Source organism: Petromyzon marinus, chromosome 5 (genome assembly GCF_048934315.1).
Source record: "Petromyzon marinus isolate PM22_M1 ecotype Great Lakes invasive population chromosome 5, UKy_Petmar_22M1.pri1.0, whole genome shotgun sequence".
Taxonomy (NCBI): domain Eukaryota; kingdom Metazoa; phylum Chordata; class Hyperoartia; order Petromyzontiformes; family Petromyzontidae; genus Petromyzon; species Petromyzon marinus.
Genome location: NC_133671.1, coordinates 874389 through 890876, shown reverse-complemented (window position 1 = coordinate 890876; position 16488 = coordinate 874389). Strand labels below are relative to the sequence as shown.

General features: G+C 56.2%; 1 protein-coding gene across 2 annotated transcripts in view; it reads right to left on the bottom strand.

Annotated features, from left to right (window-relative positions):
- Window positions 1-15240, bottom strand: part of LOC116938923 (up-regulator of cell proliferation-like) — a 43276-nt gene extending 28036 nt beyond the window's left edge. The window contains exon 1 of one of the 2 annotated variants that reach the window (XM_076060766.1): window positions 14942-15240. Coding sequence is in view for 1 of the 2 variants with exons in the window: in XM_032946652.2 (XP_032802543.1) it covers window positions 14942-14972 (31 nt within the window). In the remaining variant the exon portion in view is untranslated. The remainder of the gene's footprint in view (window positions 1-14941) is intronic. The other variant, XM_032946652.2, reaches the window with a different exon arrangement.
- Between the last annotated feature and the right edge of the window lie 1248 nt (window positions 15241-16488).

Sequence of the window (16488 nt, the reverse complement as noted above, 5' to 3'; positions counted from 1 at the left end):
CAGCAGTCAACCCATGGCGCCTGCTGGGTCTATCCCGTGACTTCCTCCTACACCTAGCCTGGCACAGCAGTAAACCCATGGTACCTGGATCTGTCCCATCACTTCCTCCTCCTACACCTAGCCTGGCACAGCAGTCAACCCATGGTACCGTGGTCTGTCCAGTGACTTCCTCCTCCTACACCTAGCCTGGCACAGCAGTAAACTCATGGCACATGGGTCTGTCCCGTGACTTCCTCCTCCTACACCTAGCCTGGCACAGCAGTCAACCCATGGTACCTGGGTCTGTGCCGTGACCTCCTCCTCCTACACCTAGCCTGGCACAGAAGTAAGCCCATGGTACCTGGGTCTGTCCCGTGACTTCTTCCTCCTACACCTAGCCTGGCACAGCAGTAAACCCATGGTACCTGGGTCTGTCCCGTGACTTCCTCCTCCTACACCTAGCCTGGCACAGCAGTCAACCCATGGTACCTGGGTCTGTCCCGTGACTTCCTCCTCCTACACCTAGCCTGGCACAGCAGTAAACCCATGGTAACTGGGTCTGTCCCGTGACTTCCTCCTCCTACACCTAGCCTGGCACAGCAGTCAACCCATGGTACCTGGGTCTGTCCCGTGACTTCCTCCTCCTACACCTAGCCTGGCACAGCAGTCAACCCATGGTACCTGGGTCTGTCCCGTGACATCCTCCTCCTACACCTAGCCTGGCACAGCAGTCAACCCATGGTACCTGTGTCTGTCCCGTGACTTCCTCCTCCTACACCTAGCCTGGCACAGCAGTCAACCCATGGTACCTGGGTCTGTCCCGTGACTTCCTCCTCCTACACCTAGCCTGGCACAGCAGTCAACCCATGGTACCTGGGTCTGTCCCGTGACTTCCTCCTCCTACACCTAGCCTGGCACAGCAGTCAACCCATGGTACCTGGGTCTGTCCCGTGACTTCCTACTCCTACACCTAGCCTGGCACAGCAGTAAACCCATGGTACCTGGGTCTGTCCCGTGACTTCCTCCTCCTACACCTAGCCTGGCACAGCAGTCAACCCATGGTACCTGGGTCTGTCCCGTGACTTCCTCCTCCTACACCTAGCCTGGCACAGCAGTAAACCCATGGTACCTGGGTCTGTCCCGTGACATCCTCCTCCTACACCTAGCCTGGCACAGCAGTCAACCCATGGTACCTGTGTCTGTCCCGTGACTTCCTCCTCCTACACCTAGCCTGGCACAGTAGTCAACCCATGGTACCTGGGTCTGTCCCGTGACTTCCTCCTCCTACACCTAGCCTGGCACAGCAGTCAACCCATGGTACCTGGGTCTGTCCCGTGACTTCCTCCTCCTACACCTAGCCTGGCACAGCAGTCAACCCATGGTACCTGGGTCTGTCCCGTGACTTCCTACTCCTACACCTAGCCTGGCACAGCAGTAAACCCATGGTACCTGGGTCTGTCCCGTGACTTCCTCCTCCTACACCTAGCCTGGAACAGCAGTCAACCCATGGTACCTGGGTCTGTCCCGTGACTTCCTCCTCCTACACCTAGCCTGGCACAGCAGTCAACCCATGGTACCTTGGTCTGTCCCGTGACTTCTTCCTCCTACACCTATCCTGGCACAGCAGTCAACCCATGGTACCTGGGTCTGTCCCGTGACTTCTTCCTCCTACACCTAGCCTGGCACAGCAGTAAACCCATGGTACCTGGGTCTGTCCCGTGACTTCCTCCTCCTACACCTAGCCTGGAACAGCAGTCAACCCATGGTACCTGGGTCTGTCCCGTGACTTCCTCCTCCTACACCTAGCCTGGCACAGCAGTAAACCAATGGTACCTTGGTCTGTCCCGTGACTTCTTCCTCCTACACCTATCCTGGCACAGCAGTCAACCCATGGTACCTGGGTCTGTCCCGTGACTTCCTCCTCCTACACCTAGCCTGGCACAGCAGTCAACCCATTTTACCTGGATCTGTCCCGTGACTTCCTCCTCCTACACCTAGCCTGGCACAGCAGTCAACCCATGGTACCTGGGTCTGTCCCGTGACTTCCTCCTCCTACACCTAGCCTGGCACAGCAGTCAACCCATGGTACCTGGGTCTGTCCCGTGACTTCCTCCTCCTACACCTAGCCTGGCACAGCAGTCAACCCATGGTACCTGGGTCTGTCCCGTGACTTCCTACTCCTACACCTAGCCTGGCACAGCAGTAAACCCATGGTACCTGGGTCTGTCCCGTGACTTCCTCCTCCTACACCTAGCCTGGAACAGCAGTCAACCCATGGTACCTGGGTCTGTCCCGTGACTTCCTCCTCCTACACCTAGCCTGGCACAGCAGTCAACCCATGGTACCTGGGTCTGTCCCGTGACTTCCTCCTCCTACACCTAGCCTGGCACAGCAGTAAACCCATGGTACCTGGGTCTGTCCCGTGACATCCTCCTCCTACACCTAGCCTGGCACAGCAGTCAACCCATGGTACCTGTGTCTGTCCCGTGACTTCCTCCTCCTACACCTAGCCTGGCACAGCAGTCAACCCATGGTACCTGGGTCTGTCCCGTGACTTCCTCCTCCTACACCTAGCCTGGCACAGCAGTCAACCCATGGTACCTGGGTCTGTCCCGTGACTTCCTCCTCCTACACCTAGCCTGGCACAGCAGTCAACCCATGGTACCTGGGTCTGTCCCGTGACTTCCTACTCCTACACCTAGCCTGGCACAGCAGTAAACCCATGGTACCTGGGTCTGTCCCGTGACTTCCTCCTCCTACACCTAGCCTGGAACAGCAGTCAACCCATGGTACCTGGGTCTGTCCCGTGACTTCCTCCTCCTACACCTAGCCTGGCACAGCAGTCAACCCATGGTACCTTGGTCTGTCCCGTGACTTCTTCCTCCTACACCTATCCTGGCACAGCAGTCAACCCATGGTACCTGGGTCTGTCCCGTGACTTCCTCCTCCTACACCTAGCCTGGCACAGCAGTAAACCCATGGTACCTGGGTCTGTCCCGTGACTTCCTCCTCCTACACCTAGCCTGGAACAGCAGTCAACCCATGGTACCTGGGTCTGTCCCGTGACTTCCTCCTCCTACACCTAGCCTGGCACAGCAGTAAACCCATGGTACCTTGGTCTGTCCCGTGACTTCTTCCTCCTACACCTATCCTGGCACAGCAGTCAACCCATGGTACCTGGGTCTGTCCCGTGACTTCCTCCTCCTACACCTAGCCTGGCACAGCAGTCAACCCATTTTACCTGGATCTGTCCCGTGACTTCCTCCTCCTACACCTAGCCTGGCACAGCAGTCAACCCATGGCGCCTGCTGGGTCTGTCACGTGACTTCCTCCTACACCTAGCCTGGCACAGCAGTCAACCCATGGCGCCTGCTGGGTCTATCCCGTGACTTCCTCCTACACCTAGCCTGGCACAGCAGTAAACCCATGGTACCTGGATCTGTCCCATCACTTCCTCCTCCTACACCTAGCCTGGCACAGCAGTCAACCCATGGTACCGTGGTCTGTCCAGTGACTTCCTCCTCCTACACCTAGCCTGGCACAGCAGTAAACTCATGGCACATGGGTCTGTCCCGTGACTTCCTCCTCCTACACCTAGCCTGGCACAGCAGTCAACCCATGGTACCTGGGTCTGTGCCGTGACCTCCTCCTCCTACACCTAGCCTGGCACAGAAGTAAGCCCATGGTACCTGGGTCTGTCCCGTGACTTCTTCCTCCTACACCTAGCCTGGCACAGCAGTAAACCCATGGTACCTGGGTCTGTCCCGTGACTTCCTCCTCCTACACCTAGCCTGGCACAGCAGTCAACCCATGGTACCTGGGTCTGTCCCGTGACTTCCTCCTCCTACACCTAGCCTGGCACAGCAGTAAACCCATGGTAACTGGGTCTGTCCCGTGACTTCCTCCTCCTACACCTAGCCTGGCACAGCAGTCAACCCATGGTACCTGGGTCTGTCCCGTGACTTCCTCCTCCTACACCTAGCCTGGCACAGCAGTCAACCCATGGTACCTGGGTCTGTCCCGTGACATCCTCCTCCTACACCTAGCCTGGCACAGCAGTCAACCCATGGTACCTGTGTCTGTCCCGTGACTTCCTCCTCCTACACCTAGCCTGGCACAGCAGTCAACCCATGGTACCTGGGTCTGTCCCGTGACTTCCTCCTCCTACACCTAGCCTGGCACAGCAGTCAACCCATGGTACCTGGGTCTGTCCCGTGACTTCCTCCTCCTACACCTAGCCTGGCACAGCAGTCAACCCATGGTACCTGGGTCTGTCCCGTGACTTCCTACTCCTACACCTAGCCTGGCACAGCAGTAAACCCATGGTACCTGGGTCTGTCCTGTGACTTCCTCCTCCTACACCTAGCCTGGAACAGCAGTCAACCCATGGTACCTGGGTCTGTCCCGTGACTTCCTCCTCCTACACCTAGCCTGGCACAGCAGTCAACCCATGGTACCTTGGTCTGTCCCGTGACTTCTTCCTCCTACACCTATCCTGGCACAGCAGTCAACCCATGGTACCTGGGTCTGTCCCGTGACTTCCTCCTCCTACACCTAGCCTGGCACAGCAGTAAACCCATGGTACCTGGGTCTGTCCCGTGACTTCCTCCTCCTACACCTAGCCTGGAACAGCAGTCAACCCATGGTACCTGGGTCTGTCCCGTGACTTCCTCCTCCTACACCTAGCCTGGCACAGCAGTAAACCCATGGTACCTTGGTCTGTCCCGTGACTTCTTCCTCCTACACCTATCCTGGCACAGCAGTCAACCCATGGTACCTGGGTCTGTCCCGTGACTTCCTCCTCCTACACCTAGCCTGGCACAGCAGTAAACCCATGGTACCTGGGTCTGTCCAGTGACTTCCTCCTCCTACACCTAGCCTTGCACAGCAGTAAACCCATGGTACCTGGGTCTGTCCCGTGACTTCCTCCTCCTACACCTAGCCTGGCACAGCAGTAAACCCATGGTACCTGGGTCTGTCCCGTCACTTCCTCCTCCTACACCTAGCCTGGCACAGCAGTAAATCCATGGTACCTGGGTCTGTCCAGTGACTTCCTCCTCCTACACCTAGCCTGGCACGGCAGTCAACATATGGCACTTGAGTCTGTCCCGTGACTTCCTCCTCCTACACCTAGCCTGGCACAGCAGTAAACCCATGGTACCTGGGTCTGTCCCGTGACTTCTTCCTCCTACACCTAGCCTGGCACAGCAGTAAACCCATGGTACCTGGGTCTGTCCCGTGATTTCCTCCTCCTACACCTAGCCTGGCACAGCAGTAAACCCATGGCACATGGGTCTGTCCTGTGACTTCCTCCTCCTACCCCTAGCCTGGCACAGCAGTCAACACATGGTACCTGGGTCTGTCCCGTGACTTCCTCCTCCTACACCTAGCCTGGCACAGCAGTCAACCCATGGTACCTGGGTCTGTCCCGTGACTTCCTCCTCCTACACCTAGCCTGGCACAGCAGTCAACCCATGGTACCTGGGTCTGTCCCGTGACTTCCTCCTCCTACACCTAGCCTGGCACAGCAGTCAACCCATTTTACCTGGATCTGTCCCGTGACTTCCTCCTCCTACACCTAGCCTGGCACAGCAGTCAACCCATGGCGCCTGCTGGGTCTGTCACGTGACTTCCTCCTACACCTAGCCTGGCACAGCAGTCAACCCATGGCGCCTGCTGGGTCTATCCCGTGACTTCCTCCTACACCTAGCCTGGCAGAGCAGTAAACCCATGGTACCTGGATCTGTCCCATCACTTCCTCCTCCTACACCTAGCCTGGCACAGCAGTCAACCCATGGTACCGTGGTCTGTCCAGTGACTTCCTCCTCCTACACCTAGCCTGGCACAGCAGTAAACTCATGGCACATGGGTCTGTCCCGTGACTTCCTCCTCCTACACCTAGCCTGGCACAGCAGGCAACCCATGGTACCTGGGTCTGTGCCGTGACCTCCTCCTCCTACACCTAGCCTGGCACAGCAGTAAACCCATGGTACCTGGGTCTGTCCCGTGACTTCCTCCTCCTACACCTAGCCTGGCACAGCAGTAAACCCATGGTACCTGGGTCTGTCCCGTCACTTCCTCCTCCTACACCTAGCCTGGCACAGCAGTAAATCCATGGTACCTGGGTCTGTCCAGTGACTTCCTCCTCCTACACCTAGCCTGGCACGGCAGTCAACATATGGCACTTGAGTCTGTCCCGTGACTTCCTCCTCCTACACCTAGCCTGGCACAGCAGTAAACCCATGGTACCTGGGTCTGTCCCGTGACTTCTTCCTCCTACACCTAGCCTGGCACAGCAGTAAACCCATGGTACCTGGGTCTGTCCCGTGATTTCCTCCTCCTACACCTAGCCTGGCACAGCAGTAAACCCATGGCACATGGGTCTGTCCTGTGACTTCCTCCTCCTACCCCTAGCCTGGCACAGCAGTCAACACATGGTACCTGGGTCTGTCCCGTGACTTCCTCCTCCTACACCTAGCCTGGCACAGCAGTCAACCCATGGTACCTGGGTCTGTCCCGTGACTTCCTCCTCCTACACCTAGCCTGGCACAGCAGTCAACCCATGGTACCTGGGTCTGTCCCGTGACTTCCTCCTCCTACACCTAGCCTGGCACAGCAGTCAACCCATTTTACCTGGATCTGTCCCGTGACTTCCTCCTCCTACACCTAGCCTGGCACAGCAGTCAACCCATGGCGCCTGCTGGGTCTGTCACGTGACTTCCTCCTACACCTAGCCTGGCACAGCAGTCAACCCATGGCGCCTGCTGGGTCTATCCCGTGACTTCCTCCTACACCTAGCCTGGCAGAGCAGTAAACCCATGGTACCTGGATCTGTCCCATCACTTCCTCCTCCTACACCTAGCCTGGCACAGCAGTCAACCCATGGTACCGTGGTCTGTCCAGTGACTTCCTCCTCCTACACCTAGCCTGGCACAGCAGTAAACTCATGGCACATGGGTCTGTCCCGTGACTTCCTCCTCCTACACCTAGCCTGGCACAGCAGGCAACCCATGGTACCTGGGTCTGTGCCGTGACCTCCTCCTCCTACACCTAGCCTGGCACAGAAGTAAACCCATGGTACCTGGGTCTGTCCCGTGACTTCTTCTTCCTACACCTAGCCTGGCACAGCAGTAAACCCATGGTACCTGGGTCTGTCCCGTGACTTCCTCCTCCTACACCTAGCCTGGCACAGCAGTCAACCCATGGTACCTGGGTCTGTCCCGTGACTTCCTCCTCCTACACCTAGCCTGGCACAGCAGTAAACCCATGGTACCTGGGTCTGTCCCGTGACTTCCTCCTCCTACACCTAGCCTGGCACAGCAGTCAACCCATGGTACCTGGGTCTGTCCCGTGACTTCCTCCTCCTACACCTAGCCTGGCACAGCAGTCAACCCATGGTACCTGGGTCTGTCCCGTGACTTCCTCCTCCTACACCTAGCCTGGCACAGCAGTCAACCCATGGTACCTGTGTCTGTCCCGTGACTTCCTCCTCCTACACCTAGCCTGGCACAGCAGTCAACCCATGGTACCTGGGTCTGTCCCGTGACTTCCTCCTCCTACACCTAGCCTGGCACAGCAGTCAACCCATGGTACCTGGGTCTGTCCCGTGACTTCCTCCTCCTACACCTAGCCTGGCACAGCAGTCAACCCATGGTACCTGGGTCTGTCCCGTGACTTCCTCCTCCTACACCTAGCCTGGCACAGCAGTAAACCCATGGTACCTGGGTCTGTCCCGTGACTTCCTCCTCCTACACCTAGCCTGGCACAGCAGTCAACCCATGGTACCTGGGTCTGTCCCGTGACTTCCTCCTCCTACACCTAGCCTGGCACAGCAGTAAACCCATGGTACCTGGGTCTGTCCCGTGACTTCCTCCTCCTACACCTAGCCTGGCACAGCAGTCAACCCATGGTACCTGGGTCTGTCCCGTGACTTCCTCCTCCTACACCTAGCCTGGCACAGCAGTCAACCCATGGTACCTGGGTCTGTCCCGTGACTTCCTCCTCCTACACCTAGCCTGGCACAGCAGTCAACCCATGGTACCTGTGTCTGTCCCGTGACTTCCTCCTCCTACACCTAGCCTGGCACAGCAGTCAACCCATGGTACCTAGGTCTGTCCCGTGACTTCCTCCTCCTACACCTAGCCTGGCACAGCAGTCAACCCATGGTACCTGGGTCTGTCCCGTGACTTCCTCCTCCTACACCTAGCCTGGCACAGCAGTCAACCCATGGTACCTGGGTCTGTCCCGTGACTTCCTCCTCCTACACCTAGCCTGGCACAGCAGTAAACCCATGGTACCTGGGTCTGTCCCGTGACTTCCTCCTCCTACACCTAGCCTGGAACAGCAGTCAACCCATGGTACCTGGGTCTGTCCCGTGACTTCCTCCTCCTACACCTAGCCTGGCACAGCAGTCAACCCATGGTACCTGGGTCTGTCCCGTGACTTCCTCCTCCTACACCTAGCCTGGCACAGCAGTAAACCCATGGTACCTTGGTCTGTCCCGTGACTTCTTCCTCCTACACCTATCCTGGCACAGCAGTCAACCCATGGTACCTGGGTCTGTCCCGTGACTTCCTCCTCCTACACCTAGCCTGGCACAGCAGTAAACCCATGGTACCTGGGTCTGTCCAGTGACTTCCTCCTCCTACACCTAGCCTTGCACAGCAGTAAACCCATGGTACCTGGGTCTGTCCCGTGACTTCCTCCTCCTACACCTAGCCTGGCACAGCAGTAAACCCATGGTACCTGGGTCTGTCCCGTGACTTCCTCCTCCTACACCTAGCCTGGCACAGCAGTCAACCCATGGTACCTGGGTCTGTCCCGTGACTTCCTCCTCCTACACCTAGCCTGGCACAGCAGTCAACCCATGGTACCTGGGTCTGTCCCGTGACTTCCTCCTCCTACACCTAGCCTGGCACAGCAGTCAACCCATGGTACCTGTGTCTGTCCCGTGACTTCCTCCTCCTACACCTAGCCTGGCACAGCAGTCAACCCATGGTACCTGGGTCTGTCCCGTGACTTCCTCCTCCTACACCTAGCCTGGCACAGCAGTCAACCCATGGTACCTGGGTCTGTCCCGTGACTTCCTCCTCCTACACCTAGCCTGGCACAGCAGTCAACCCATGGTACCTGGGTCTGTCCCGTGACTTCCTCCTCCTACACCTAGCCTGGCACAGCAGTAAACCCATGGTACCTGGGTCTGTCCCGTGACTTCCTCCTCCTACACCTAGCCTGGCACAGCAGTCAACCCATGGTACCTGGGTCTGTCCCATGACTTCCTCCTCCTACACCTAGCCTGGCACAGCAGTAAACCCATGGCACATGGGTCTGTCCTGTGACTTCCTCCTCCTACCCCTAGCCTGGCACAGCAGTCAACCCATGGTACCTGGGTCTGTCCCGTGACTTCCTCCTCCTACACCTAGCCTGGCACAGCAGTCAACCCATGGTATCTGGGTCTGTCCCGTGACTTCCTCCTCCTACACCTAGCCTGGCACAGCAGTCAACCCATGGTACCTGGGTCTGTCCCGTGACTTCCTCCTCCTACACCTAGCCTGGCACAGCAGTCAACCCATTTTACCTGGATCTGTCCCGTGACTTCCTCCTCCTACACCTAGCCTGGCACAGCAGTCAACCCATGGCGCCTGCTGGGTCTGTCACGTGACTTCCTCCTACACCTAGCCTGGCACAGCAGTCAACCCATGGCGCCTGCTGGGTCTATCCCGTGACTTCCTCCTACACCTAGCCTGGCAGAGCAGTAAACCCATGGTACCTGGATCTGTCCCATCACTTCCTCCTCCTACACCTAGCCTGGCACAGCAGTCAACCCATGGTACCGTGGTCTGTCCAGTGACTTCCTCCTCCTACACCTAGCCTGGCACAGCAGTAAACTCATGGCACATGGGTCTGTCCCGTGACTTCCTCCTCCTACACCTAGCCTGGCACAGCAGGCAACCCATGGTACCTGGGTCTGTGCCGTGACCTCCTCCTCCTACACCTAGCCTGGCACAGAAGTAAACCCATGGTACCTGGGTCTGTCCCGTGACTTCTTCTTCCTACACCTAGCCTGGCACAGCAGTAAACCCATGGTACCTGGGTCTGTCCCGTGACTTCCTCCTCCTACACCTAGCCTGGCACAGCAGTCAACCCATGGTACCTGGGTCTGTCCCGTGACTTCCTCCTCCTACACCTAGCCTGGCACAGCAGTAAACCCATGGTACCTGGGTCTGTCCCGTGACTTCCTCCTCCTACACCTAGCCTGGCACAGCAGTCAACCCATGGTACCTGGGTCTGTCCCGTGACTTCCTCCTCCTACACCTAGCCTGGCACAGCAGTCAACCCATGGTACCTGGGTCTGTCCCGTGACTTCCTCCTCCTACACCTAGCCTGGCACAGCAGTCAACCCATGGTACCTGTGTCTGTCCCGTGACTTCCTCCTCCTACACCTAGCCTGGCACAGCAGTCAACCCATGGTACCTGGGTCTGTCCCGTGACTTCCTCCTCCTACACCTAGCCTGGCACAGCAGTCAACCCATGGTACCTGGGTCTGTCCCGTGACTTCCTCCTCCTACACCTAGCCTGGCACAGCAGTCAACCCATGGTACCTGGGTCTGTCCCGTGACTTCCTCCTCCTACACCTAGCCTGGCACAGCAGTAAACCCATGGTACCTGGGTCTGTCCCGTGACTTCCTCCTCCTACACCTAGCCTGGCACAGCAGTCAACCCATGGTACCTGGGTCTGTCCCGTGACTTCCTCCTCCTACACCTAGCCTGGCACAGCAGTAAACCCATGGTACCTGGGTCTGTCCCGTGACTTCCTCCTCCTACACCTAGCCTGGCACAGCAGTCAACCCATGGTACCTGGGTCTGTCCCGTGACTTCCTCCTCCTACACCTAGCCTGGCACAGCAGTCAACCCATGGTACCTGGGTCTGTCCCGTGACTTCCTCCTCCTACACCTAGCCTGGCACAGCAGTCAACCCATGGTACCTGTGTCTGTCCCGTGACTTCCTCCTCCTACACCTAGCCTGGCACAGCAGTCAACCCATGGTACCTAGGTCTGTCCCGTGACTTCCTCCTCCTACACCTAGCCTGGCACAGCAGTCAACCCATGGTACCTGGGTCTGTCCCGTGACTTCCTCCTCCTACACCTAGCCTGGCACAGCAGTCAACCCATGGTACCTGGGTCTGTCCCGTGACTTCCTCCTCCTACACCTAGCCTGGCACAGCAGTAAACCCATGGTACCTGGGTCTGTCCCGTGACTTCCTCCTCCTACACCTAGCCTGGAACAGCAGTCAACCCATGGTACCTGGGTCTGTCCCGTGACTTCCTCCTCCTACACCTAGCCTGGCACAGCAGTCAACCCATGGTACCTGGGTCTGTCCCGTGACTTCCTCCTCCTACACCTAGCCTGGCACAGCAGTAAACCCATGGTACCTTGGTCTGTCCCGTGACTTCTTCCTCCTACACCTATCCTGGCACAGCAGTCAACCCATGGTACCTGGGTCTGTCCCGTGACTTCCTCCTCCTACACCTAGCCTGGCACAGCAGTAAACCCATGGTACCTGGGTCTGTCCAGTGACTTCCTCCTCCTACACCTAGCCTTGCACAGCAGTAAACCCATGGTACCTGGGTCTGTCCCGTGACTTCCTCCTCCTACACCTAGCCTGGCACAGCAGTAAACCCATGGTACCTGGGTCTGTCCCGTGACTTCCTCCTCCTACACCTAGCCTGGCACAGCAGTCAACCCATGGTACCTGGGTCTGTCCCGTGACTTCCTCCTCCTACACCTAGCCTGGCACAGCAGTCAACCCATGGTACCTGGGTCTGTCCCGTGACTTCCTCCTCCTACACCTCGCCTGGCACAGCAGTCAACCCATGGTACCTGTGTCTGTCCCGTGACTTCCTCCTCCTACACCTAGCCTGGCACAGCAGTCAACCCATGGTACCTGGGTCTGTCCCGTGACTTCCTCCTCCTACACCTAGCCTGGCACAGCAGTCAACCCATGGTACCTGGGTCTGTCCCGTGACTTCCTCCTCCTACACCTAGCCTGGCACAGCAGTCAACCCATGGTACCTGGGTCTGTCCCGTGACTTCCTCCTCCTACACCTAGCCTGGCACAGCAGTAAACCCATGGTACCTGGGTCTGTCCCGTGACTTCCTCCTCCTACACCTAGCCTGGAACAGCAGTCAACCCATGGTACCTGGGTCTGTCCCGTGACTTCCTCCTCCTACACCTAGCCTGGCACAGCAGTCAACCCATGGTACCTGGGTCTGTCCCGTGACTTCCTCCTCCTACACCTAGCCTGGCACAGCAGTAAACCCATGGTACCTTGGTCTGTCCCGTGACTTCTTCCTCCTACACCTATCCTGGCACAGCAGTCAACCCATGGTACCTGGGTCTGTCCCGTGACTTCCTCCTCCTACACCTAGCCTGGCACAGCAGTAAACCCATGGTACCTGGGTCTGTCCAGTGACTTCCTCCTCCTACACCTAGCCTTGCACAGCAGTAAACCCATGGTACCTGGGTCTGTCCCGTGACTTCCTCCTCCTACACCTAGCCTGGCACAGCAGTAAACCCATGGTACCTGGGTCTGTCCCGTCACTTCCTCCTCCTACACCTAGCCTGGCACAGCAGTAAACCCATGGTACCTGGGTCTGTCCAGTGACTTCCTCCTCCTACACCTAGCCTGGCACGGCAGTCAACATATGGCACTTGAGTATGTCCCGTGACTTCCTCCTCCTACACCTAGCCTGGCACAGCAGTAAACCCATGGTACCTGGGTCTGTCCCGTGACTTCCTCCTCCTACACCTAGCCTGGCACAGCAGTAAACCCATGGTACCTGGGTCTGTCCAGTGACTTCCTCCTCCTACACCTAGCCTTGCACAGCAGTAAACCCATGGTACCTGGGTCTGTCCCGTGACTTCCTCCTCCTACACCTAGCCTGGCACAGCAGTAAACCCATGGTACCTGGGTCTGTCCCGTCACTTCCTCCTCCTACACCTAGCCTGGCACAGCAGTCAACATATGGCACCTGAGTCTGTCCCGTGACTTCCTCCTCCTGCACCTAGCCTGGCACAGCAGTCAACCCATGGCACATGGGTCTGGACAGGAAGTCAGGACACATAGGGTTGTTTAATATATATTTTAATTGGCAATTAAATATTTAAATTGTTTATTCTTTAAGTTAATATTTTAGCTAGATTATCATTGTTTTATATTTTTATTATTTTGTTTCCCTTCTATGTGACTTTACCGAAAGAACCAAGAATATAGATTATCATTATTAACATCTATGTTTCAGTCTTCCTTTTCAAGTGACATTTAAAAATATAAATGAAATTGACTCGAGACGAACCAGTTCAACTAGTTTTTATAACGTATGTTAAATAAGGCGACTGTAAATATGCATGCATTTATTAAAATAGTTATAATAATCTTATGTGATTATTAAACTAAATATAATCACCTAATGTGATTTGTTGCAAGAAATATAATAACCCTATGTCTCCTGACTTTTAGGCTATGCAGGCGCTCTTTGTACATGAACAAAGATCCCCGTGTTGGAGCAAGTACTCAGAGCGAGCAGCAGCACCTATAAAGCCTGGAACGGCATACGAGAGAGTGGGTGGCCAGCGCCACGCCGGGCCGCCTTTGTCTCCCTGTGATTATGTTTACACACCGCACCAGAAACTAATTTGAGGCTGAGTCAACCTAGGGGAGGGCCAAGACCAGTTCAGATAATTATCCGATTATAATCATCACTGGTGTTGGCCGTGATCGGGAATCGAACTCGAGTCGCCGGGTTCGTCGTGCAGCGCACTAACCGCTACCCTACCGCTCCCCTAAACAAAAAAAACAAAGATCCCCCATATAGCTTTAATATACTGGTGGGGCAGGTGCTGTTAGCGAGCACCTATGAAGTCCGACACGGCACACAAGGGGGTGGGGTGGCCAGCACCACGCTCGGCCGCATTTGTCTCCCCAGTGGCGATGTTTACAAACCGCAACAGGTACTCGTTTGAGGCTGAGTCGACCTACGGGAGGCCCAGGACCGGTTCAGATAACCGTCACTGGTGTTGGCCGTGAGCGGGAATCGAACTCGGATGGCCAGGTTCGTAGCATAGCGCTCACCGCAACACCACCGCTCTGCTACAAACACACACCTCGACACACTCACCTCGACACACACTCACCTCGACATACACACACACCTAGACACACACACACCTCGACACACACACCTCGACACACACACCTAGACACACACCTCGACATACACGCACACCTAGACACACACCTCGACACACACTCACCTCGACACACACACACACACACACCTAGACACACACACACCTAGACACACACCTAGACACACACAAACCTCGACACACACACCTACACACACACCTCGACACACACTCACCTCGACACACACACACACCTAGACACACACACACACCTAGACACACACACATAGACACACACAAACCTCGACACACACACACCTACACACACACCTCGACACACACACACCTAGACACACACACACCTAGACACACACACCTCGACACACACAGACACCTAGACACACACACCTCGACACACACACACCTCGACACACACACACCTCGGCACACACACCTACACACACACACACCTCGACACACACACCTAGACACACACACCTCGACACACACACACCTCGACACACACACACCTACACACACACACACCTAGACACACACACCTAGACACACACACCTCGACACACACACACACCTAGACACACACCTCGACACACACACACCTCGACACACACACACCTAGACACACACACACCTAGACACACACACACCTCGACACACACACCTAGACACACACACCTCGACACACACACACCTAGACACACACACCTTCGCGTCTAAATGCACACACAAACGCACACTTAACAAGTGCTTACCTTTCGCTTCTGCATGCTCACTGCCTTCCATCTTCAAAAACAAAAACGGCTCTCTCTGTCTCTCTCTGGTAAAATAAACAAAATAGTAAATTAAAATAGTAAATAAGTAAAACAATACATATATAGTATCTCGCCTTGCAAGGTAATCACCGACTGACTGAGGATAATAGCTGTGGGCAGGGTATATAGCGGACTGGCCCTACAATCTGGTAAGGCGACTATAGGGGTGATCTTTATAGGGGCGCTGTGTGTGTGTGGGTCCGCCCAACATTTCTCTCAAATCACGGAGCACGTGCGTGCGTGCGTCAAGAGACAAGGACAAAAGTTACCCGCGTAGCCTCTAACAGACTGTTGGGGCAAGTGCTGACACGGGAGGGTGGGTGGCCAACACCAAACCACGCCTAACCGCCTTTGTCTCCCCAGTGGCGATGTTTACTACACACCACTGCGCCAGGATACCCATTTCAGGCTAAGTCGGCCGAGGGGAAGCCCAGGACCGGTTCAGATAATCGCTATCACAGGTGTTGGTGATATTCGTGGCCGCGAGCGGAATCGAACTCGGGCCTCTGCTGGGTTCGTAGCGCAACGCGCCAACTGCTGCACCACCGCTCCACCCACTCACCCAAAACACAAATATAGGCTTAACAGATGTTTAGGGTTAGTGCTGTTAGCGAGAAACTATGAAAGCCGGCACGGCACATGAGGGGGTGGGGTGGGCAGCACCACGCCCGGCCGCCGTATTATCCTTCGTGGCTGTGTTTACGACACACCGCACCAGGTACTCATCTGAGGCTGAGTCGAACTAGGGGAGGCCCAGCACCGGTTCAGATAATCACTATCACTGGTGTTGGTGGTATTCGTGGCCGTGAGTGGGAATCGAACTCGGGTATCTGCCAGGTTCGTAGCGCAGGGCAGCGCTAACCACTACATAATACCCACACATTCACTGGGCCACTCACACTGCCCTACTCACTGGTACACAATAAATTACACCCACACACACACTGGCACACTCACCCACACACTCCCTGGCCCACTCACATAATTACTGGCACATTCACTTACCCATGCACTCACTGGCCCATCCACACACACACTGGCACACTCACCCACACACTCACTGACACACTCACCCACACAATCACTGGCACACTAACCCACACACACACAGGCACACTCACATAATTACTGGCACATTCACTTACCCATGCACTCACTGGCCCATCCACACTCTCACTGGCACACTCACCCACACACTCACTGGCACACTCACCCACACAATCACTGGCACACTCACCCACACACACACTGGCACACTCACCCACACACTCACTGGCCCACTCACATAATTACTGGCACATTCACTTATCCATGCACTCACTGGCCCATCCACACACACACTGGCACACTCACCCACACACTCACTGGCCCACTCACATAATTACTGGCACATTCACTTATCCATGCACTCACTGGCCCATCCACACACACACTGGCACACTCACCCACACACTCACTGGCCCACTCACATAATTACTGGCACATTC